Source organism: Scylla paramamosain, chromosome 28 (genome assembly GCF_035594125.1).
Source record: "Scylla paramamosain isolate STU-SP2022 chromosome 28, ASM3559412v1, whole genome shotgun sequence".
Classification (NCBI taxonomy): domain Eukaryota; kingdom Metazoa; phylum Arthropoda; class Malacostraca; order Decapoda; family Portunidae; genus Scylla; species Scylla paramamosain.
Genome location: NC_087178.1, coordinates 2695001 through 2719000, shown reverse-complemented (window position 1 = coordinate 2719000; position 24000 = coordinate 2695001). Strand labels below are relative to the sequence as shown.

The 24000-nt window shown below is 46.6% G+C and overlaps 1 protein-coding gene across 7 annotated transcripts in view; it reads left to right on the top strand.

Annotated features, from left to right (window-relative positions):
* LOC135114697 (irregular chiasm C-roughest protein-like) overlaps positions 1–24000 on the top strand; it is a 102463-nt gene that overhangs the window by 39278 nt on the left and 39185 nt on the right. For 6 of the 7 annotated variants that reach the window (XM_064030617.1, XM_064030619.1, XM_064030616.1 and 3 more), the window contains exon 3: positions 22876–23150. In XM_064030617.1, the coding sequence (XP_063886687.1) occupies positions 22879–23150 (272 nt within the window). In that variant the 5' untranslated portion in view covers positions 22876–22878. Of the gene's footprint in view, positions 1–2131; positions 2264–22875; positions 23151–24000 lie in introns of those variants that run through there. The other variant, XM_064030618.1, reaches the window with a different exon arrangement.

The window sequence follows — 24000 nt, the reverse complement described above, 5'->3', positions numbered from 1 at the left end:
CACACAAACAGACACAAAGGAGGGTTCTTTGTCAGCGATGAGAGAGAGAGAGAGAGAGAGAGAGAGAGAGAGAGAGAGAGAGAGAGAGAGAGAGAGAGAGAGAGAGAGAGAGAAAAATACACCAAGCTGCAACTTATTATTTATTAAACGCCACTTGTTCCCGTCACCTGTACCGCCACGCCTCCCCTTCACCCCTTCTTTACCATCACTCCTCCTTCCATTCCTTTACGGTGTTTCCTATTTAAGAAAACACGAGAAGTTGAGGAAGGGGAATCATCTCAACGGTGTATAATAAAAGTTAATAAAAAATCTTCACTCAGTAGAAATACAAATTAGAACTGGAGATAGAGGAGAAGGAGAGCACATGAACTGAATAATAGATAGGATGAAATAAACTGGATAAATACAGGTGAGGGAAATGGAAGGCACGTATAACTTAGATCCTGCAAAAGACAAATACTTAAATATAATTAGTTTAATACAAATAAATAGACAGACACATAAACAATCACACACACACACACACACACACACACACACACAACAATCACCTCAAACCTCAGTAAATTCCGTGTTTTATTCGACGTGTTCCCAGCGGCGGTCACCCTGACAAACAAGATCAGAGCAATAGGGTGAAAATGACTCCCGAACAGGATAAACTGTGACGCAACGCTCGCCTCCTCATGAGTGGCGGACACAAACGCAGGATGACGCGCGATCAAACACGACCTTGGCTAAGTGCCGCCTGAAATTTGCCATACAGCAGCGGGGAATATTGTCCACATAACTTCAGCCGCGGCGCCCACTGCCCTCAACTTTCTGTAGTGGTGGTGGTGGTGGTGGTGATATAATTTCGTGCGTCCTCTGTGTGTGTGTGTGTGTGTGTGTGTGTGTGTGTGTGTGTGTGTACATACCTTCCTTAACTACCTCCCTGTCTGTCTGTCTACTTGTCTATACATCCCCTTACGAGTCTTCATTAATGTCTGGCTATCTTCCCTCCGGTCTAACTGTCTATCCACCTTCTACCTGCACGTCTACCTTACTGTCTACCTGTGTGACCACGTACCTTCCCATTAACCTGTCAGTCAGAGGAAGGGTGCGGGACACACTTAGACAGGTAGAGTCATCAGTCCCTCACGGCAAGACAGACACCCCAAACATTACCATTCCTCCCGCCCCCCTCGCACCGCCATTCCTTCCCCCCCTCCCCTCCCCACGTACGTACCTGCGCAACACTTTCATAATGGTGCCCCCAACACCTGAGACAAATAAAGAAAATGGACACGGGGCATATTGGCCCACTCGCCTCCACCTGCGACAACAAAATATAAACTTTTCCAAATGTTCACGGTTTAAGGAGAGAGAGAGAGAGAGAGAGAGAGAGAGAGAGAGAGAGAGAGAGAGAGAGAGAGAGAGAGAGAGAGAGAGAGAGAGAGAGAGATTGTACTGTCCTTTGGCCAAGCAAGACGCACTGAGATCTTGGGCACAGGGTGCATTGAGAACAGAGAAGGAGGAGGAGGAGGAGGAGGAGGGGGAACTAGAAGGAACAATCTCAGTGCAGGTAAAAAAAAAAAGAATAAATATCAGGTAAAAGAAGAAGCGGGAGGAGTAGGAGAGAAGGAGAAAGAGGAGGAAGAGGAGGAGGAAGAGGAGGAGGAGGAGAAGGAGGTGGAGGAGGTGGAGGAGGAGGTTACGCTATCTCCCGTCACATTCTTACCCTCCTCTCATCCATCCCTTCTCTCCCTCCCACTACTTCTAAACGTAGCAAGATGAGGGCGAATGACGCTATGATTCCACAATTTAATCTCTTTTGGCCACACACACACACACACACACACACACACACACACACACACACACACACACACACACACACACACACACACACACACACACACACACTGACGTGGCCGAGAGCTTTGAGCCAATGATTTATCTCCCCTGACCTCATCATTCTGCCCAAAGGCCGCGCCCGAGTCTTCCCGATCATCTTAATATCTTAATTTACGGCGATATTGTCCCTGGCAGATGTGAGGGGCGGCCCAGGGGGAAGAGGACGCCAGGGGAAGAGAGTCTCATGGGAGTGGATGTGAGGGAGAACGGGACATCAAAGGCGAGGGAGGAGGGCGGAGGAGGGAGGTGGTGGTAGGGAGCGGTCATGTGAGCCACTCTTTGAAACTCTCCTCCCGGTGTTACGAGAGGCGCGATGAAGCAACACCAGCGGCTTCTCTCGGCTGTGTTGCCGCTCAACTCAGCCAAATCTGTAAGCACAACACGACTGTTCTTCCGCTCACAGCAGCCCGCGGCACTGCTCGATCCACACTCGTCCCACCCGCCACACGACACTCATTCCCAATGCACACGTTCACAACCAATGGTTTGTCTCATTCCTTGCACAGCACCCCTCTCCCCAACCTCTGACAGCCACCCACCTCTCATGGTCCAGTCTGACTATCGCCTGTCGCCCCCTCTCCACCACACGCGCCTCGCCACCCCACTCCCCCACCCTGACTGACATATCTACTTAGGTTCGATTCCGAATAAAGCCGTAATCATGGATCCCAACCTTTGCGAGAGTATGACTCTTGCAGATAAATAAAAGAACATTAGCCGGACTTGATTCATTCAAATTACAGAGCAGACATTTGAGAAAATACTTTTGCCCATAATCTTACTCAGCTGACCTACAGCTACCACATTCCGAGGATTTATTATTCACAACGCAAAGGGGGAGAAAAGGAACAACTTGGTTCAACGACACCTGTCACTTTTACGTTACCAAAGAGCATCAGATAAGTAAAGGAGTCAAGCAGTAATCACCGTGTTACTGTATTCCCTTAACATGATAATGGCAGGTGAGGCAGAGGAAGGGTCACATGAGCTGAACCTGGTGCCATTCTTGAAGCCAACACTGAGACTGACTGATGTATTGTCCAGAATGAAGCACACCAGCCAGGGACAAGGCGGCCTGAGCCTTGGTTACGATAATACAATGAAAAGTAATATTCCGGGGAAAGAGATAAGCGGCAGCGTTATCGAGGCAAAACCAATAAAGCGGATGAGCATTACGGGAAAGGCATCTGGTTGGCGCTAATCATCCGCGGGAGGAGGAGGAGGAGGAGGAGGAGGAGGAATCTGGTGAAAAACTCTTGACATGACGCGGAACCTCCCCACACTCACCCATCTCCCCAGAACCTTCCAGTCCCACCATCCATTCCTAATACCACTTGACCGACAACACACTACATCCCTCCCATACACTCCCAGACCACTCTCCACCCATCCTACCCAACAAAATCACGCCTTCAGAATAACACAGCCTCCAAGACGAAGACACCCACACCCCCAGGCACGTTCCTCCCCACATCCACCTCTTGGCCAGTCTACCCAAGAAGATCCTGTCCCTTTCAATGTCCTACGGCTCTCAAGCACCCCGCAAGGATTTCCCCGCACCTCCCCGCCTCAGTATGAAGACCCCTGCCTGACACGCTCCAGTAAGTACGTTCCTTTTTGGTCGTCAGGTAGGCGGCATGTACTGTGGGGTCCTACAGTGCGATAGTAAAATCTATAGCTCTTTATGATTAAAAAAAAGTCTAAATCTTACGAGAACTTTACAACGATCGATCGAAGACAATAGTACATTCTTTTGAAGGGAATAGAAATGTTGGCTGCACGCGTGAGTAGTGTGTAGCTTAACTCTGAAACAAACAAAATCGCTACTATTCCGTGAAAAAGGTGAACAAGTTTTTGTCGTGAAACTTTTTTTTTTATTTTTTCACCTCGGCAAACGCACGCAAGCGCACACACACACACACACACACACACACACACACACACACACACACACACACACACACACACACACACACACACACACACAGGAATTAAAATACACAAGTTAAAAGTAAATATAGAAACAAGACGACACGAACTTGTCTCCCATCCAGTACTCTAAATAAATACTGGAAGAACACACACACACACACACACACACACACACACACACACACACACACACACACACACACAAGGAGAATTCTTCGCGTGCATCAAGTTGTCAGCAGGAGGACGTCATAGAGTGGCCTGTCAGGGGCTGAGGTGGTGCGGGGGAGCGAGGGGGCAGCGACGGGGTGAGGAGGCGTCACCTGTGCACGTGGCGGGGACCCAGGAGCGCCTCACCGGGTCTCCCCAGGGCCAGAACGCCTCAATCAATGGCCTTCATTTCTTGATCACTTGGAGATGAAATGTCGTGGGCGCGCGTTGTCGCTCAAACATTCAAAAGTCATAAAAAAAGGAAAGAATAAAAACCTGGAATGACTCCCCTCCAGTCCACACACGATGAGCAGAATGACACACTCTTACATTTCTGGCAGCATTCATTAGTGGCGAGACGTATAAGTAAAAATGGAGTTAAAAATATTTTCTTAAATCCTTGCCGGACACACCCACCGTCTTGTAACCTTTTCAAGAAATAACTTATTCTTTGTTTTATATTTGTCACAGGTCGCTGTTGGCATAACTGTCTGAGGACACGCGCATTACTCTGCTCTACTCCTGGTCTATAAATGGACTGACTGACTGACTGACTGACTGACTGACTGACTGACTGGCTCACACTCTCCCCCGATAGCAAGATATTGAAGCTTCCCTTATTACGCATTACACGGATTCTTCCTTTATTGCCTTCAGTGTGCGGTAAAATAGGAAAAATAAAAGCTGACGTTATTGCCGGCCGCTCTCCTCCCGCTGCGGAGTTTACGAACGTTCCCGCGGCGTTCATAAAGATGTGAAAGTGCATTAATCTTCGCATACAAAGTGGGTCTTACGTTCACGATCAAAATTATGTCCTGTGTGTGTGTGTGTGTGTGTGTGTGTGTGTGTGTGTGTGTGGATCTCTCTCTCTCTCTCTCTCTCTCTCTCTCTCTCTCTCTCTCTCTCTCTCTCTCTCTCTCTCTCTCTCTCTCTCTGCTCCCCTCTCCGAACACCTTTAATTAACCACTAGGGGACCTCAAATCCTTATATGTAACAGTATGTAACCTACAATTAATTTCAAAGCATTTCTGAATTACATCGGGAAGCCACAACGGCAGGAACACCTACACCAACATCGACAACAACAATAAAATCAATACCAACAATAACAAAAACAATAACACTAATGCAATCAATAACAACAACAGCAAAAGCGACAGGAAGAGCCGCCACCAAACAACAACACCAATAACAACAACAACAGAATCTTTACGTTCAATAAGTCATGTAAATTCTGTGTCGTTCTTAAAACTGGTAATATCAAAACACAGTTACTTTCACTATTGCTCCACGGACTTCTGGGAAAGCAGCGAGGGTTTAACCAAGGCTACTGTGCCACACCCTAAGTCACCGAGGCCACAGACACTCTTGCCAACGCTGAGGACACACCTGTTAGTTCTTATTAGTTACACCTGTTGACCTTTGAGTTACACCTGCCAGAGTGAGGCGTGGCTGCATGTTGGTATGTCATTCTAGCGCTTTGTTTCTAGTTTGCTGCTTTGTGTGCTGTGACGTGGTGTACCGTGATATTACCTGGTGTGATGTGGTGTACTCCTGGGTGGTGTGATGTGGTTCAGTGCATCTTCGATAAGGTTTTACGTGGTTTTGTTTCCCCTGGTGTAGTTTATCGTAATGCTGTCCTGTTTGAGTGTCCCTGGTGTCATAGGGTGTGAGTAATGGGGCAATATAGTCAGGTTTAGTGTGATTTCTTGTCATATGGTTGGATGTGGCTGCTGCAAGGTGTGGTCAGCGTCTGATGCGAGGAGGCGAGGCACAGCGGAGCGTGAGGCAGACGGCATGAGGGGATGGCCGAGTGACACTGGCGGGATTACAATGTCACCTGGCGTGGGAAACACTCTCCTCCACGCCCTGGATCGACCCGTGCTCTGTTGCAGAAGGCGTGTGTGTCGCTCAGGTACACTCACACCCACCCATCTACCCACCCACACACACACACACACACACACACACACACACACACACACACACAGGGAGCTATTATTTATGCTGCGGGCTGTCGGTGGGGCGCGTGTTACCTGGCTGGCCGTGATATACAGGTGAGCATTGTCCTGGCACAGACCCGAAGTTTGATACACACTCAACGGTATTGACTCAAAGTGTTGCTGGTGATGCCTTGCTCAGCCAACACGTACTAGTTCCTGGAGCGTTGTTGTTGTTGTTGTTGTTGTTGTTGATGTTGTTGTTGTTGTTGTTGTTGTTGTTGTTGCTGTTGTTGTTGTTGTTGTCGTTGTTTTTGTTGTTGTTGCTGCTGCGGTGTTGGTGTTGTTGTTGTTGGTGTTGGTGTTGCTGATGGTGGTGATGTGAACACAAACAAGCAAAGGGACACAAACAGAACCGTGCAACAGACATCAAATTCAAAGAGAGATATATATAGAGAAAGATAGAATCAGACAACCAGCAAACCAGACAGAAAGAGAAAGATACAGAAAGAGAGAGAAAAAAACAAGACCAATGACAGACAAGGTGGCACACGCAGAGATGTCGACACACTAAATTCACAAAAAAAAAAAAAAAAAGGAGAGAGAGAGAGATAGAGAAGAGCGAAGCCAGACAGCCAGTCGGAAGGAAATAAAGCAAAGAAAGAAATAAGACAAAATGACAGACAAGGAAGAAAGGAAACCAGGCACAAAAAAAAGACAAGAAAACAAAAAAAAAAAAAAAACAAGAGAACAAACACACCACACAGGGGAATAGCCACGGACACGAACAAATCTCTGGAACTGAGAAGGGTTACGCCTCATGGAGACAGACAACCCAACGCCACGCACCAAACACCACCAACACCACCACCACCACCACACCTAAGACCGACCCGAGCCCTCCGCCACCACCTTGTCACTGCCTGTCGAGGGGAAGCGAGGAGGAGAGCCAGGAGAAGCGAGACGAGGCTGAGATGCGCGTGTGAGTGACAGTCAGCGAAGGTGGCCAAGGAAGGGAAATGAAATAGCAACACGGAGGCGAGGAAGGGAAGAGACTGCAGCTGACTCGGAAAGGGAAATAACACGGACACATAGATAAAGAGAAAGGGAGAGGGTTCAGCAGATAGAATAAATAGAAAGGGGAATGGAGAGACTGAAATACGTATGACAAGGAGTGGAAGGGGAGTCAGAAGGAAGGGTATGGGAGAGGAATGAGGAAGGGGACCACATGAAAAGGAGAGAGACGAATAGAGGAAGAGGAGGATAGAGAATGAGACACTAAAATATGAGATGAAAAACAGCATGACGAGAGAGAGAGAGAGAGAGAGAGAGAGAGAGAGAGAGAGAGAGAGAGAGAGAGAGAGAGAGAGAGAGAGAGAGAGAGAGGAGAGAGAGAGAGAGAGAGCAAACAGCCGAAGGGGATATACAGGGCTGAAAAAGGGACTGCTGATGGATATAGGGTTATGAATGAGAGGGAATGTTTGGCAAATTGATCCCTTCTGTCCCATCACTGCCCTGTCCTGCCTGCCTGTGACATTCCCCTTTCCCTTTCATCCCTCACAGTTAACCACCACCACCACCACCACCACCACCACCAGCATGGCCCCGGTCTAGATAATTCACACCAACGTTGCAGCTCCAAAGTTTGGGTTTGCTTCGTGTGTTTACTTTTGAAACTTGTCCCAGGTAAAAATGCCTTCCAGGACAACTTCTTGACTGTTATTGCTGAGGGGAAGAAGAGAAGGTGAAGGGAAGGAGACGGGAGGGAGGCTTACAGAGGGATTGAGCAAGTAAGGAGGGAGGGAGGGAGGGAGGGAAGGAGGGAAGGAGGGCTAAGGAGGATATGCACAGGTGAGAAGAATAGTTTGAAGAAAAGTAAGAACAAGCAAATAAACTTCAAAAAGGAGATTGAGGAGGAGGAGGAGGAGGAGGAGGAATAAGAAAAGAAGAAGAAGAAGAAGAAAACAGCAACAACAACAACAACAACAACTATAGGATGGTAATGGTGTCAACAATAATGATGACAGTGAAGAAGACAGACAGGAAGAGGAAGAAGAAAAGAGCTAAAAGGGTGAGAAAAAATAGCAAAGGATGCAAGCACGAAAACGCGAAAATAATTATGATGGGAACTCGAAGAACAAAAGGAATTGAATAAGAGGAGGAGGAGGAGGAGGAGGAGGAGGAGGAGGAGGAGGAGGAGATGAAGAATAGTACGAGCAAAGTTAGGTTATGACGCCTCCCGTGCGTCTTAAAGAAGCTAGAAGGTGAAAGATCTTTGGAGACACCACCACCACCACCACCACCATCACCACCAGCACCGCCACCACCACCACCACCACCACCACCACAACTCGTGTAGCTCTATACTGCACCAATTCTATATTTTTTTTTGAGGGGGCAATGCAGACCTTATATACCCTGTAGTTTATTATTTTTTTTTATTTCTAACATTTAGTCATCATCCTAGTGTTACGTTCGTTTGTTGTTGTTGTTATTGTTGTTGTTGTTTTATTTTATTTTATTGTCCTTGTTTTTCTATATTATTTGGCGCTGGTGCGTTGCGCTTGACTAGCCTCCGTTGTTTATGTTACGGTAATGCCCTGTGACTGCGCTCCGTTACCCGTGACGTTTTGTTTATCTTTATCGTTGGTGCATTGTGTTGCCATTTGCAGTTTGCCGCCGTGTTCCCTGCCTTACTCAACGTCGTGTCCCCCCTCCCCCTCCCCCATCCCTCCCTCCCTCCTACTCATCTCCCACCCACTCTCTTGTACAAGGTTTAATTATCTTTTTGTATATATTTATTTTTTTTTTCATACATGCAATCCTTCGTGTTTTCAAATCCGTGCAGTGTTGGTAATAATTGCCAAGATTTAGTATCGTTCATGCTCTTGCATGAAGTTTAATAATCTGTTTATGTAATACAGTATACTGTGATTTTTTTTTTTACATGTATTTTTTCTACCTTATTTCATTTTCCCCACCTGTGTATTGTGAGTCCAGGCACTGATTCCACATTCAATTACACGCGCACAAATTTTAGTTAATTTTCTTTACAACATATGTATACCTTTTTTTTTAATGAATATAACATAATGAATATTCAGTTGAGGTGCATGGCACATAAATCTGTCCAGAACCCAGCGACCAACCAGCGGCCTGCGTAGAGCACGATAAATTTCCTATAAAACATTTTCATTCGTTGATTAACACAATCCAATGCGTGACTATATAAACTTTGGCAATACTTCTGGTCAGCAGGACTGTGTGTGTGTGTGTGTGTGTGTGTGTGTGTGTGTGTGTGTGTGTGTGTGTGTGTGTGTGTGTGTGTGTGTGTGTGTGTGTGTTGCTCGCTTTGTCCCGCACTGAGTTAAAACAATGATGTATTGGGTTCACTTCCCGTCACACTGGCCGCTGCCCGCCGTGCTGTGCCGAGCTGTGCCGTGCTGTGCTGTGCTGTGATATCATAACGATGCTTGTTGAAAAGTTACCCAGCACGTTATCGCTGAAATGGGCTTTTGGAGGGGCGTGGGTGGTGTGGAGGGCATGGAGGCAGGGAGGGAGGGGCATGTGTTGAGCGATGTGTCAGTACTGTGTTAGTAGTGTTATTATTACTTGTGTTAAAATGCGACGCAGCTGTGAGATAAATCGTGTGTTTCTGAGCGATACACAAGTGAAGCCACCTTGCCGGAAAATAGTGAATCTCTCTCTCTCTCTCTCTCTCTCTCTCTCTCTCTCTCTCTCTCTCTCTCTCTCTCTCTCTCTCTCATGCAGGGTTGGAATACTTATTTACTTTCCAAATCGAGGTCGTGTTGTGGACTCAGTGCAAGGGCGTGGGGGCGGTGTGGTGCAGCGACGCGCACACACACACACACACACACACACACACACACACACACACACACACACACACACACACACACACACACGCACACACACAGGAGCGGCAGAGGAACACTCAGGCGACACAGCAACACACGGACAGTAATGAATGGATGGGACGGTGTGTGACGCCATGAAACACAGCACAACCACAGCATGACCCCAGCGCCATAACACACTGCGCCGCCACACGATACCATCTCCACAACACAAGACCTTAACACCATGACAACACCACCGCCATCACCACACAACGCACCGTCATCAAATAACATAACCCTTCAGGACCCCAGCTCACCACCACCACAAAGCAATACAACACCGCACCACAACAAGAGCCACGCCGCGCCACCAGGTGAGGAAAGGATGGTGGTGGTGGTGGTGGCGATGGTGGTGACGTCAGGGCCGGCGGTAAGACTGGAGGCGACTCATATTTAGGATTCCAGGCCCCCAGAGAGGCAGACGGAGATATGCCGGTGGTATTGGGCCATCTCGCATTCAGCTGGGCAAATCCATTCACGCTCCGACACACAGATCCATTTCTCATGCAAATTTCATCGTTGAATATGACTGATAAGTTTCTTTACGCCGCGTTCCAGCGCTCTCCCCCCCTTGGAAAAATATATATATTATTCCAGCCCCTCGCGTGCCACGACTCCAGTCTTCCTTGCATACTGAAACTAACATTACTTAAACTCGCCTCTCCATACATCGGCGTGGCAACAAATCAGGGGCGTCTCACCCTTCAAAGGAGGTACGCTGATAAACATTCCCGATACCATCTTGACAGCGCCCGAGTGTCGCTGTAACTCAATACACCAGGACTTGAATGGCTTCTCTCACGAACCAAGCGAGTCATTTTTTGCTGATCCCACGAAGGCTCCTGTGTCAAAAACACACGAGCAGGTGTTACAGTGTCAGGACGCCTCTGCTGCCACCTGACACCGCCACGCCTCCAAGCCGCTCACGCTCTCTACTCGTCTCCCAGTTCTTGAGAGTGAGTGTGTTCTCAGTCTTCCCCTCACTCCCAAGATAAGCCACCCGACACACTCCTCTCCCTGCCGCCCTTTGGTGAGTGATGCGACGATGATCAGGAGGAGGAGGAGAAGGAGGAGGAGGAGGAGGAGGAGGACATATGCTGAAGGAAACTACATGGAAAGCTAATCATCACTACATGGCGGTGTCTGAGGTGTCAAAGCTGCGCACATAGGCACACACCCACACACGCCCACACACACACACACACACACACACACACACACACACACACACACACACACACACACACACACACACACACACACACAGCTCTCGGCGTTGATTAATAATTTATAAGTGGAATAATGTTGTTTGGAGTATGCTTGCAAGAGAGAGAGAGAGAGAGAGAGAGAGAGAGAGAGAGAGAGAGAGAGAGAGTTTATACGAGTACAGTCTTGAGGGTCTTAGTCGTCGCGCTGTTCCCCGTGCGGCGCGACCCTTGCTCCCCATCCGGGACTCTTTTCCTAAGTCTTTGTTAATCCCACGAAGTAACTCCGATGATCAGGACCCGACGGAGGCGAGGCGCGGGACAGGAGGAGGAGGAGGAGGAGGAGGGGGAGGATGAGTCAACAAGGAACACGAGATAATGTTCAGGGATGAAGGAATAACTGAAACGAAGAGGAAGAATAAAATAAATCAGAAGGAAAGGAGAAATAAGAAGGACGAAAAGAATGAATGAATAAATGATTGAATGAATGAATGAATGAATGAGTGAATAAGTGAAAGAAGGAAGGACGGAAGGAAGGAAGGAAAAAAGGAAGGATGGGAAATGAGAAGAGAAATAATAAATAATAGAAAAAACGGAGGATAAAGATAACTAAAATCGAAAGGAAGGTTGGCAAGAAGGAAGAAGGGAAGGAAGGAAGGAAGCAAGGAAGATGAAGAAGGGAAACTGGAGGAAATAAGAAGAAGCAAGATGGAAAAGTTCGGAGAAGGATAAGAAACCTGGAAAGGAACGAAGCTCAAAGAGGAAACCAAAATGAATGAGGAAGAGGAGGAAAGAGGAAGGAGAAGGGAGGGTACGTACAAAGAAGGAAGAAGGAGGAGGAGGAGGAGGAGGCGCAGGAGGTAGAAATGGATAGGTAGGTAGACGGCGGAGGCAACGAGGAATGTGCGGGAAGCCATGCACATCTGAGGACGGGCTAGGATTTGCATGAAGGAGACGCTGCAGCAGAGAGAGAGAGAGAGAGAGAGAGAGAGAGAGAGAGAGAGAGAGAGAGAGAGAGAGAGAGAGAGAGAGAGAGACTGAAGGTACTGCCCTGAACTCTTTTCCTCCATCCCTTCCCACCTTTCTCTCACCCCACCCCCCCACACCTAGGTTCCGGCAGGGGAGAGGGAGGCCCGGGAGAGAGAATACATTAAAAAGTTCGCTTCAGTTAAAAGGAGTTGGCAATATTATCAGGGATTTGTTACGACGATTATGATTCACGATCCGAGGATTGGAATGGGGAGGGACAGGGAAGCAGTGAAGGAAGGAAGGAAAGGAGGAAGAAAAGTGAGGAATAAAGACAGGAATGAAAAAAAAAGAACAGAGGGATAAGGAAAAGCAGGGTAACAGAGGAAAAAAGAGGGTAGAGAAAGGAAGGAAGGAAGGAGGGAAGGAAGGAAGAAACGAATAAACGAACAGGGATGAAGAAAAGTAGGAAAGACGAAGAAAAGGAGGAACGGATGCAAGGAGGAAGGATAAAAAAAAGAAAGAAGAGAGATAAGGAGAAAGATAAGAAACTAACATAAGGGAAAAGAGAAGAAAGAGGAGATCCAGAAAAGAGAGAAAGGTGGAGTGGAGGAAGCGAGGAAACACTAATGAAAAAAGTGAGACAAACACACACACAAAAAAAAAAAGAAAGAGAGGTTGAATAGAAGGAGAGATGGGAAGGGAGACAAGAAGAAAATAAGCAGCGAGGAAGGAAATGAAGAGAAGGACGAACGAAAGCTGGAAAAAAAAAATAAAAAAATGGAAGAAGGGATGCAGGAAAGAAAAAGACAGAGCAAAGATGGAAAAAAAGTAGAAGAGAAGTGAAAAAGAAATGAAAAGAAGGGAATAAAGTAGGAAAAAGAAAAATGCAAGAAAGGAGAAGAAGAGTGAAAGAAGATAAACAAGAAATTAACGAAGATGAATGGTGGGAAAAGAAAATAATGAAAAGTCTGAAAGGAACAGAGGGAAAGAGAAGAAAGGAGAGAACACTTAAATGAACACGGAAAGAAAAACGACAAGAGGAAACATAAAAAAAAGAAAGGAAAAGACATGAATGAGAGATGACAAGTGATGATAAGGCAAGGAAGTGCAAACGAAAGGAGAGAGAGAAGGAAAGAAAGAAGACAGTAAGAAGAGAAAGAGAGAAAGCGAAAGGAAGACCGGAAGGGTGAGAAAGAAAGCAAGAAAGCAAGAAAGGAAGTATAAATGAGGGATGACAAGGAGAGAGAGAGAGAGAGAGAGAGAGAGAGAGAGAGAGAGAGAGAGAGAGAGAGAGAGAGAGAGAGAGAGAGAGAGAGAGAGAGAAAGAGAGAGGAAAAGAGTGAGGAGGTTCGAGAAGTATCCTAAGGAGACTTTGGGACTGGAAGGAGATAGTTTGTCAGGACAAGAGGGAAGGATTCAGCATGAAGACGAGAGGAGGGGGGAGGACTCAGAGGTGACGCTTGGGAGGAGTAGAGAAGGGGAGGGAGGCGCGTAAGTCTTCAGAGGGGAGGGGAGGCGAGGGGAGGGAGAAGGGAACGAAGAGGAGAGAAGAGGAGGGAACAGAGGTTAGGGGAAGTGAATAAGAGGAGGTAACAGTGCGAGGGAGGGTGAGAGGAAGTGAGGGGGAGGTAGGGGAAGGATAATAAAGGAACAGAGAAAATGAAAAGTGAGAAGAAGCAAGTGGATCTGGCGATGGATGAGGGGAGGTGAGGGGAAGTGAGGGGGAGGAAGGGGAGGAGGAAGTAACGAAGGGGAGGGCAGGGAAGTGGAAGCAAGAGGAAGTAGGAATCGCAAGAGGGAAGTGAAAGACAGTCCAGGAAAACGGCAAAGAGCGAAAGGCAATCCAGAAAGAAGAAAGAGCGAGAGAAAATAAAGTATTAGAGAAAAGAAGGGAAAAAAAGAACGCTACCTTTTACGATAGCGTGAAAGAATGAAAAAATAACGCAAAGAAAGAGTCAAAAGAGAAAAAAAAAACAAAAGATGACAAAATGCCGTCTCTCGCCTGACATTTGCTTCTCCCAGAAAGTACCAGGAGCTCCATTCCAAATGTCAACATAACTGCGCTACCCTATTATGTTTGTGTTCTCCAAGTTTTTATAGAGGCGACGCTCGATACTGTCCTCCAACCCTCCCTTAACTTTTTATACTCTTTTTTATTTCGCTGTTGTACTGGCGTCGTAAAGGCGGCAAGTGTTGTCCCGCCCAGGCTCCAGAGGCGAGTGTGTGTGGTTAGGTGAGGGCGGCGAGGCTGAGGATTAGGCTGTGCACACTGCGAGGAACACGAATGAAGCTGCGGCGTCACAGCACTGGCGAGGAGAGAGTCCATAACATTCTTTTATTCCCCGCGTGCTGTAAAGGCGGAGCGGAGGTACCTGAGCTGTGGAGGAAAGGTGCTGTGTAAGTGCTGAGTGGCTGCCAGGGTGAGAAGGAAAGTGTCGCCACTCGCAAAACAAGAATAAGACTCGTTCGTGGCGGCAGCTGTGGAGGGTCAGGGTGGAGGGTCAGGGTGAAGGTGGTAGGCGTTGAGGGTCGGGGCGTGGGTGGAGTCCAAAAAAAAAAAAAAACTTTATTGGCTGTGTCGAGTCGGCGGACCGTCATCAGTGCGAGAAATATTGGTGTCGAGAGACGATCATCTATTCCTCTTACCTCGATAATGGACACAGATTTGGGGCGCAATCGTGTGTTTTGGGGTAACCATTGACCGCCTGATTGCCTGATTCCTCTTCCTCGTCCGGCAAATGTTGGGGAATTATGATAACGGACAACAAGCCTCTCATACACAGTGGCTTTGCATCCACCCACCATAAGCAGACCCTGATGACCCTAACGCCGGCCGAGAGACCCTGAAGAGTGTGCTGAGGGAGGAACACGCTGACAATAACCCCATGAGCGCCATTCGCCGAGCTCAGCAGCCGGGGCACACTGAAGCTATAAACGCACGTAATCTCGCTAAGAAATACACTCGCTGAGGGCAGAACAGACGCTGAAACTGGCGCCGATTCCCAGGTCAGCGAGCACCGGGCGGAGCGGCCAGGAGGAAGCAATAGAGATACAAGTGGACGTTTTTCTCCTCAGTTCCTGTTATGAGCATTTGGCGTCGGGATGTGTCCTCAATATCGAAAATGCCACGTGTAAACCTTCCTGTGGTGAATATTACTGACCTGAGAACGACGTCCACAAGGGTCAGGAATAGCGAGAAGACGCGGTGGTGGAGGAGGAGGAGGAGGAGGAGGAGGAGGAGGAGGAGGAATACAAAGGAATACAAAGGAAAGCCAAACAGCAACAGTCCTTTTGGTCCTTGCAAGGCTGTTTGGTAACTACTTCTAACTAGCTACAGAGAAGAGAGATAGAACAGCAGGAGGAGGAGGAGGCGGACAGTAAGTACAGATGGGGGGGATTGCAATAGGCTGAGATCTGGGCGAGAGGCAGTGTAATGGAAGAAAACAACGCAAGAACACAAGAGACACGGGAGGAAAGGAAGAGACAGCGGGAATGTGAGAAGTATTGCAACGGAAACACGGTGGTGATTACGACGGAGGGGGAGGAGGAAGAGGAGGAGGAGGAGGAGGAAGAGGAGGAGGAGGAGGAGGAGGAGGCTAAAAATAACGCTGAGGGAGAGGAGGATAACAAGGACAACGAATGGAAAAGATCAACGTCTGAGGGGAAAAATCCAACGACAAGAAAATGACGAAGGAAAAAAAAGAGAAAAGACGAAAGAGAAAGCAACAAGAAACCAAAATAAAGCATGAAAACGAAAGAAAAGAGAGAGAGAGAGAGAGAAAAAAAAAAACAGAACACGCTTGTACTAGTAAATACTTCCTTATCAATACACCACCACCACCACCACAAGGAGTCCACACCAGGCGGCACCAATAAATAGCTCACACCCCTCTGGCGCGGCGCTGGCGGGGGATAAATCAGAGTTAATGTCTCGTACGGGAGCGTCACGACGGGCCCGCGATGCCAAGTATGAAAACTGATGGCACAAATTATGGCGACGGATGAGTCTTGTGATGAATATGGATGAACCTCCGCCTGTCCCCCTCCCCCCTGCGTCCCTCTGCGTCCCCCATGTGTCCCTCCCGCCCTTCGGCCTGACGGTGCGGATGATGTAAGAGGAACTGAAGACCACCTGTGACGTGACGCTGATGGCATGAACGGCAGCAGGCGGCGACGGAGACGGTGGTGGTGGTGGTGGTGGTGGTGGTGGTGGTGGTCGTGGTGGTGATGGTGTTGGTGAGAGACTTCGTGTGTGTTGGACTAAAGTTCTTTTATAAATACAGTTTCATTTATATATATTTTTTGTTGTGTTTCTAACTATGATGTATTTTACTGTTTTAATTTATAAGTTTTAGTCGATACACTTCTCTCTCTCTCTGTTTCTGTGTGTGTGTGTGTGTGTGTGTGTGTGTGTGTGTGTGTGTGTGTGTGTGTGTGTGTGCCTGGTAAATGCAGTGGTATCACATTTTCCGGGTGTTGTCTGTGGTAATCTGCGTTTCCTCCAGCGTGTAAGTAGCCATAACCGCACACACACGCACGCACACACACAAAGGAAATAAACGTACACACACACACACACACACACACAAAACCATAACACACTTTTCCCTTCACGCACACCTCCATATAATGAGGAAATCAGCGAGGGTGGACCACAACCGCTTACGTTCCTCCCAAACAAAACAGGAGCGTGGTCCAGATTTATACTCAAGCCAGGGATTATGGGGGTGAAAAGTGGGCCATGTGCGTGTGTTTGTGTGTGTCAACAGGGAGCTGGACGAGGAGGAGGAGGAGGAGGAGGAGGAGGAGGTAGAAGTGGAGGTAGAGGGGGCTCTCAATACACGTTCTTACTAATCCAAGCTTTCTCTCTCTCTCTCTCTCTCTCTCTCTCTCTCTCTCTCTCTCTCTCTCTCTCTCTCTCTCTCTCTCTCTCTCTCTCTCTCTCCTTAAACTACTACTTTTAACTCGTTGGGAAAGTAGTAGTAGTCGTAGTAGTAGTAGTAGTAGTAGTAGTAGTAGTAGTAGTAGTAGTAGTAGTAGAAGTAGCGGTAATATTAGTAGTAGAATAATAATAATAATAATAATAATAATAATAATAATAATAATAATGTAAAGCAAGCAGGTTGAGGTTGCAGGAATACAAATATATATATAACCATGAGCTCACATTTCCCCTTCACCGTGCCACCGACACTTCTGACATCTCCCAATAATAATAATAATAATAATAATAATAATAATAATAATAATAATAATAATAATAATAATAATGACAATAATAACGATAATAATAATGACAACAACAACAACAACAAACAACAAACAACAACACACTACAAAGAACACCATAACCAATAACATTTCCTTTGAGGTCTTCATTCATTTCTTTTCTTCCTTCATCCCTTCCTTACCTTCCGCCCCTGACCCCCCTCTCTCCTCACCTGTGCCTCCTGCCCCCCCTTCACGGCCATCGCTCCAGGAACCAGCCCCCACAAACTTGACTTAACCCGGCAAACAATATCAAACTCTATATTTTCAATGGGCTGGTTGGTGCCGGGGGGGAATTTTGTTTTTTTTTTAGTGAGAAAGGGAAAGGCAGGCTAGATTTTGTAATTCGGAAAGGTTCGTTCAAGTGAGGAGGCGGCGGTATTTCCCATGATAATTAATGGAACGGAAGTAAAAGCCTCATTATCACATAAAAGAGACATGGCCTTTAATTACTTTGGGAAAGTCGTGCATTGTTGCCACATAACTTTTTTTCTTCGTCCTTCTCCGTTGCATGTTGGTGACACGCATGCGCAGGAATGATATAGCAGTTGTCATGTTTTCTCTCTCTCTCTCTCTCTCTCTCTCTCTCTCTCTCTCTCTCTCTCTCTCTCTCTCTCTCTCTCTCTCTCTCTCTCTCCGTCTGTCTGTCTCTCTTTAATTAATTTCCATCAGTCATTGTACTTTATTATTATTATCATGGCGTCCGTGTAATTCTCCTTTCCTATCTTTAGTCGACCGATGAAAAATTGAAAAGGAAGTTTATTAGTGAGTATTTTATTTTGTTGAAGGTTTTTGAGAAAAGTTGTAGATAAAGTTTTTCATTCTTTGTTTTATTTGAATTTCAGTGAAAGAATTTCTACTTGAACGTGTAAAAAATATACAGATATAGAACTAAAACAGACATATTAATAGATAGATAGGATGGTAGAGATAGGTAGTTAGGCAAACAGATAAACAGATAGATAGATAGATAGATAGATAGATGGGCTGATTATTTTTTTTATGTAAAAGAGGTGCTGGACAAGGGAAAAAATAAATAAATAAAAATAAAAATAAACAAATAAAAAAAATATATAAATAAATAAAAAACGGCCCACTGAGGCGCCAGTCCCTACACAGAGGTCAGAAAGAATCACCAAAACCTGAGGAATAGATAGATAGATAATGCCAAATACAGAATCAGATACTGCAACCTTCCTGCAAACTTTAATGAAATACTGAGAAATGATGTTCATCTATTCTTCCTTCATCAATGGCGCACCACCTTTGTAAATAACGTATCAGTTTTCTTGTACTTACCACTCGCTCTCTCTTACTGTCTCTCTCTCTCTCTCTCTCGCTCTTCCGTGCAATTAACACTGCAGAGCGCCGAACATTGCACTTCATTAATTTCACGCGACCCTTCCAAGTGTGGCTATAATGTATTTAACTTCTTCATTAACTTCACACACACACACATTATGCAGCACTTATTAATTATTTGACCTTCCCATTAAAATTCACTCTGGGGTCATAGGAACACTTAACTCTTACTTATATTTTCTTGATTAATTTTATTCCACCTGGTGAAATGAATGGGGTTTATTTATTTACTTATTTATTTATTTTTCACAAGTTCGGTCCATTTCATCCCGGGTTTAGTGTGGTGTGGTGTAGTGTGGTGTGGTCTAGTCTGGGCTGGTCTAGGCTGGTGTGGCGTGGTCTGGGGTGGTGTGGCGCAGTGCTGTCTGGTCTGGGGTGGTGTGGTGCAGTCTGAGGTGGTGTGGTCTAGTCTGGGACTGTCTGGCCTGGTGTAGTGTGGTGCGGTGCTGCCTGGTCTGGGCTGGTGTGGTGTGGTCTGGGGTGGTGTGGCGCGGTGCTGTCTTGTCTGGGGTGGTGTGGCGTGGTCTGGTCCGGTCTCCTCCAGTCATCCATAGTCCGCTGATGTGATAATTGTCGCCACACTTGAAGCAGCAATTATAACTTTGCCAAATCCTCACAAACTTGTTCTGTGGGCCGGAATATGTGTGTGCAAGGATGTGTGTGTGTGTGTGTGTGTGTGTGTGTGTGTGTGTGTGTGTGTGTGTGTGTGTGTGTGTGTGTGTGTGTGTGTGTGTGTGCGTGCGTGTGTGTGTTTCCTTGTTATTCCTTTTATTCTCAATCTCTTCTTTCCCCCTCTAACTTCTCCTCCTCCTCCTCCTCCTCCTCCTTTACCAGCTATTCTCATATCTATTTTTATTTTCATGACTACCGCTATTACTATTATGCATACTACCACAGAAGCGGGTTACAGGGACGACCCTTCCTTCCCTTTCCCACACACGCCTCCTCTTCTACTGTATATCATTCCCCCTCTTCCTGCTGCTCTCCCTTCGCCGAGCCGTCTTAGCCAAGGTGTGAGGGATTGTACAGAATTGCAAAGGATAACAAACGGTAGATCCTTATGTCCACTACAGCTATTTGGGAAGAGTGAGTGGTGAATAAGAAGACAGGATAGGATAGCAGAGCAAGCCAGGGTGATAGTAAAGTACAGGGGGATTATAGAATGGAACAGTAGTTTTATAGGATACTGGAGGAGGAGGAGGAGAAAAAAAGCTCGTCTTGATACTCGTAAAATTCTCTCTCTCTCTCTCTCTCTCTCTCTCTCTCTCTCTCTCTCTCTCTCTTGTTCCATCATTTACTTGTGATAATATGTATTTTTCAGTCATGTTTTTTTTTTCATTCTTTCAGTATTTTTTCTTATTTAATATTTGTTTTTTTTTATGATGCATTTATAGTTTATTTCTCGATTACTCCTACACTATTTTCTCCTCCGGACTCCAATCTCTCTCTCTCTCTCTCTCTCTCTCTCTCTCTCTCTCTCTCTCTCTCTCTCTCTCTCTCTCTCTCTCTCTCTCTGTATAATTAATCAATGAATACGTAAAAGTCACACGTTTAATATTAATAGAAAATCTCGTCTTGTCGCTCCCTTCATCCCATCTTCCTCATCTTCTTACTTCTCCTCCTCTTCCTTCTCTTCTTTCTCTCCTGTGCACCTGTGAGAGGCGTGGGGGGGGTTGGGGGTGCTAAGTCACCTGTCTGAGAACACCTGCATGAACCGCGACACTCGGGGGAACCTCCCGCCTCCTGCTGTTACCTTCGTTACTTATTTCTTTTGAACGTTCACCACTAATGTTCCTTCTCTCTGTTTTCTTCACTTTTTTTTATTTGTTTGTTTCGTGTGTTTTTATTTATTTATTTATTTATTTTTTACTTTGTTGGTTATTTGTAATGCTGTTAGGTATTGTATTTATTGTTATTTTCATCGTTTTCTTGTTCTTGTTCCTGTTTCTTCTGATTCACTGGTATTTTTCAGTTCACCGTAACCATTACCAATATTATCTTTTTTTTTTCTCCTCTCTTTTCTCTTATGTCTTTTCTTCTTTTCCGGTTTCCAATTCTCTTTTGTTTTTATCATTAGCATTAGCATTATCATCCTCTTCTCTTTTTCTTCTCCTCCTCCTTCGTCATTTTTTCTTCTCTCTCCTCCTCTTTCTCCTCCTCCTCCTCCTCTGCCTTGCCTTTCTGCTATTCTTCCTCCGTGATTATGTATTTAAATGCTTCGTTCAAGTTAATGCCGCTCCGGGCAAGGCTAGAACATGTTTTGATAATTCCTTACATGCCTGTGACTTTCCTGTTATTACTATTGCTGCTGCCATTATCGCTCTTATTACTATCATTATTATCATTATTATTATTATTATTATTATTATTATTATTATTATTATTATTATTATTGTTGTTGTTGTTCTCATCGTCATGGTCACTGTTGTTGTTATTACTCGTATTTATTAACTAAAAATGGTGGTGGTGGAGGTTGGAATAGTAGTAGTAGTAGTAGTAGTAGTAGTAGTAGAAAAACGTAATGTCAGAGTACACAATAGTAAGACTAGTAATAATTGCAGTAGTAATAACTGCAGTAGTAGTAGTAAATGGTAGCCGATTTAAGTAATATCTTAAATGATAATCGAACACAACGAAAAACACGGGAGAGATAAAGAAGATAAGTGAACAGAGGGGAAGAAGAGGAGGAGGAAGAAGAGGGAGAAGGAGAAACGCAATTACGGGAGAAGAAATAGTAATAATAGTAAATGGAATTGGAAAGAAGAAAGAGGAGGAGGAGGAGGAGGAGGAGGAGGAGGAGGAGGAGGAGGAGGAGGAGGAGGAAGAGATGGGGGCTAGAGGGAGGTTTTGGAAGCCATCGGGGAGGGGCCAGCGAACCTAAGACCAGGGCGAGTAAGTAAAACATTCATCCTGGCCTCGCTGGATCGGGCACCGTATCAAGATTTCAAAGAGTGACAGGAGGAGCGGGATTCCTTCCATCGGCCCCTGCAACACCAGACTTCTTAAAGTATTGAACGCCGACACCGAAAGAGAGCGAGAAGGAGAGAAGATGACCGCTGCTGCACACACACACACACAAACACACACACACACACACACACACACACACGTACATATCGCAGCATCAGTCTTACATAAAAGTATTACCCTCTGCATGTTTTATATGTATACACACACACGTGACGTTATAGAATGATATTTACGTCATGTAAACATAATATAAAACGTACATGTAGGCTTTTAAGGTGTATGTTATTACTTTTTTTTTTTTATGGTTGCTTTCTGAAATTCCATTCCTCCCAAAACCTCCTCTCCCTCACATCAAGGAGAGAGGGAGAGGGGAGGGCCACCGCTGGAGCCTTCTGGTTATACGAGTAAACTAAATACTTTCTCAGGGATCCGAAATTGTTCGCCCTGTGTGGTGTGTGTGTGTGTGTGTGTGTGTGTGTGTGTGTGTGTGTGTGTGTGTGTGTGTGTGTGTGTGTGTGTGTGTGTGTGTGTGTGTGTGTGTGTGTGTGTTTTATACTTTTTAGAAGAAACTAATTTTCTTCTCTCTCTCTCTCTCTCTCTCTCTCTCTCTCTCTCTCTCTCTCTCTCTCTCTCTCTCTCTCTCTCTCTCTCTCTCTCTCTCTCTCTCTCTCTCTCTCTCTCTCTCTCTCTCTCTCTCTCACGCCACCCAATCCCCACCCCGGGGAAGCCTGCAGGGACGCTGGTAACACGACAGACCGTGGGAGAACTCAGGCGTGAAGTCGTGGGAACAAGAGGGGGAAGGTGGTGACAATAGATGAAGACCTCAGACACTCCCTTCAACGCCCTCCCCTCAGACCACAGACACCCCTCCACGCCGTCCCCTCAGACCAAAGACACTCCCCCCCAGCCCAACCCCTCAGGATACTCTTGACACCCACCACAGCACGTGCACAGGTCTTTCTCTTCCCCAACAGGCGCAGGCAGACCATCCTCGGCCCCTAAGAGATGCAAGCAGGTCTTCTCTCCCCCGAGCAGGAGTTAACCCCCCTTCCCCTTCCCCAGCAGGAACTAGCAGCCCCGCCCCTTCTTCCTGGCAGAGGCAAGGAGACTTTGCCCGACGTGTGGCCGGAATAATCTATGCAAATAGGCCATCCCGCCTAAACTCCGACCAAAAAAGATCTTCTGGTAACCTTTCCTCTCCTTCCCTAGGTGATGTTCGCGTGGTGGATCTCCTGGCTGTGGGCGTGGATGCTGTGGGCGTGCATGGGCGGCGTGGGGGCCTTATGGACGGAGGGAATGGATCCTGAGGACCTATTAGGACCCGAGGGGATAGACATTGACGTGGAGGGGGTGCACGTGGGTCCCGGCATGGGGGGATCCGCCATTCAGATCATGGGAGGAGAGCCGGAGAGGGCACAGCGCTTCGCCACGCAGCCCACGCCTCAGACGGCTGTGATTGGCTCCACCGTGGTGCTTCCCTGCAGGTAAGGTGGAGGCAAGGATGCTCCACACGCACTGCACGTCTCGCCATCCACACTCATCCACGTCATTCTGTTTTCCTTCAATAATTCACTGCTTTCTCCTTGGCCGTGATTCCCTCCAGCTCTTCTTTCTCTTTGTCCTGGTCTGGAGGTGAAGCCAGAAATCCCTTCCACACTCGTCACCATCACCTGGCTCCCCTTTCTTTCAATAATAAGGCGGTGTCTCCCCTTCCCTGTGGTCGCCATCATCTTACTCCCTCGTGTCTCTGTTTCTTGAAATGATTAGCTTCTTCCGACTGTGGTTGTATGTCGGTTGCCAATCTTGCTAAGTGCAGAGTGACAGTTTTTAAGAGATGGATAGAAGGCTGGATTTATATAAAAAGAAAGGGGAAAGCTGCTATCAAAGGCAAATAAAAGAACGATAAAATATAATATAGTCCCTTAACTTACCGCTCAGGATAATACGAAGGTCCTGGCGGCCTACGCCAAGCCCAAGGACTCACCCCGCAGCCTGCACATCATCCTCCCTGGACATCCTTCCTTCCCCGCCCCCTCACACCTCCTATCCCTCCACGCCGTCATGTTTCACAGCCTTGTCTTTCATCTACCTCCTCTCCCTCGCCTGCCCCTCGTCACACATCGCCTTTACACCCGAGACACTCCTCTCATCTAAATTAGTCTGTACACAGCATTGCTTCCCCACAATCCCCGCCTCTGCTCCCACCTTTTGGATCCACAATTTAAAGCCGTAATATAAAGCTGAGTATACCTTTTTTTTTCTTTTAGCAACACACGCCCCGAATTTCTTCCATGATAATACATTTAAGTGCAAATTATGTTTATGTTCCCTGTC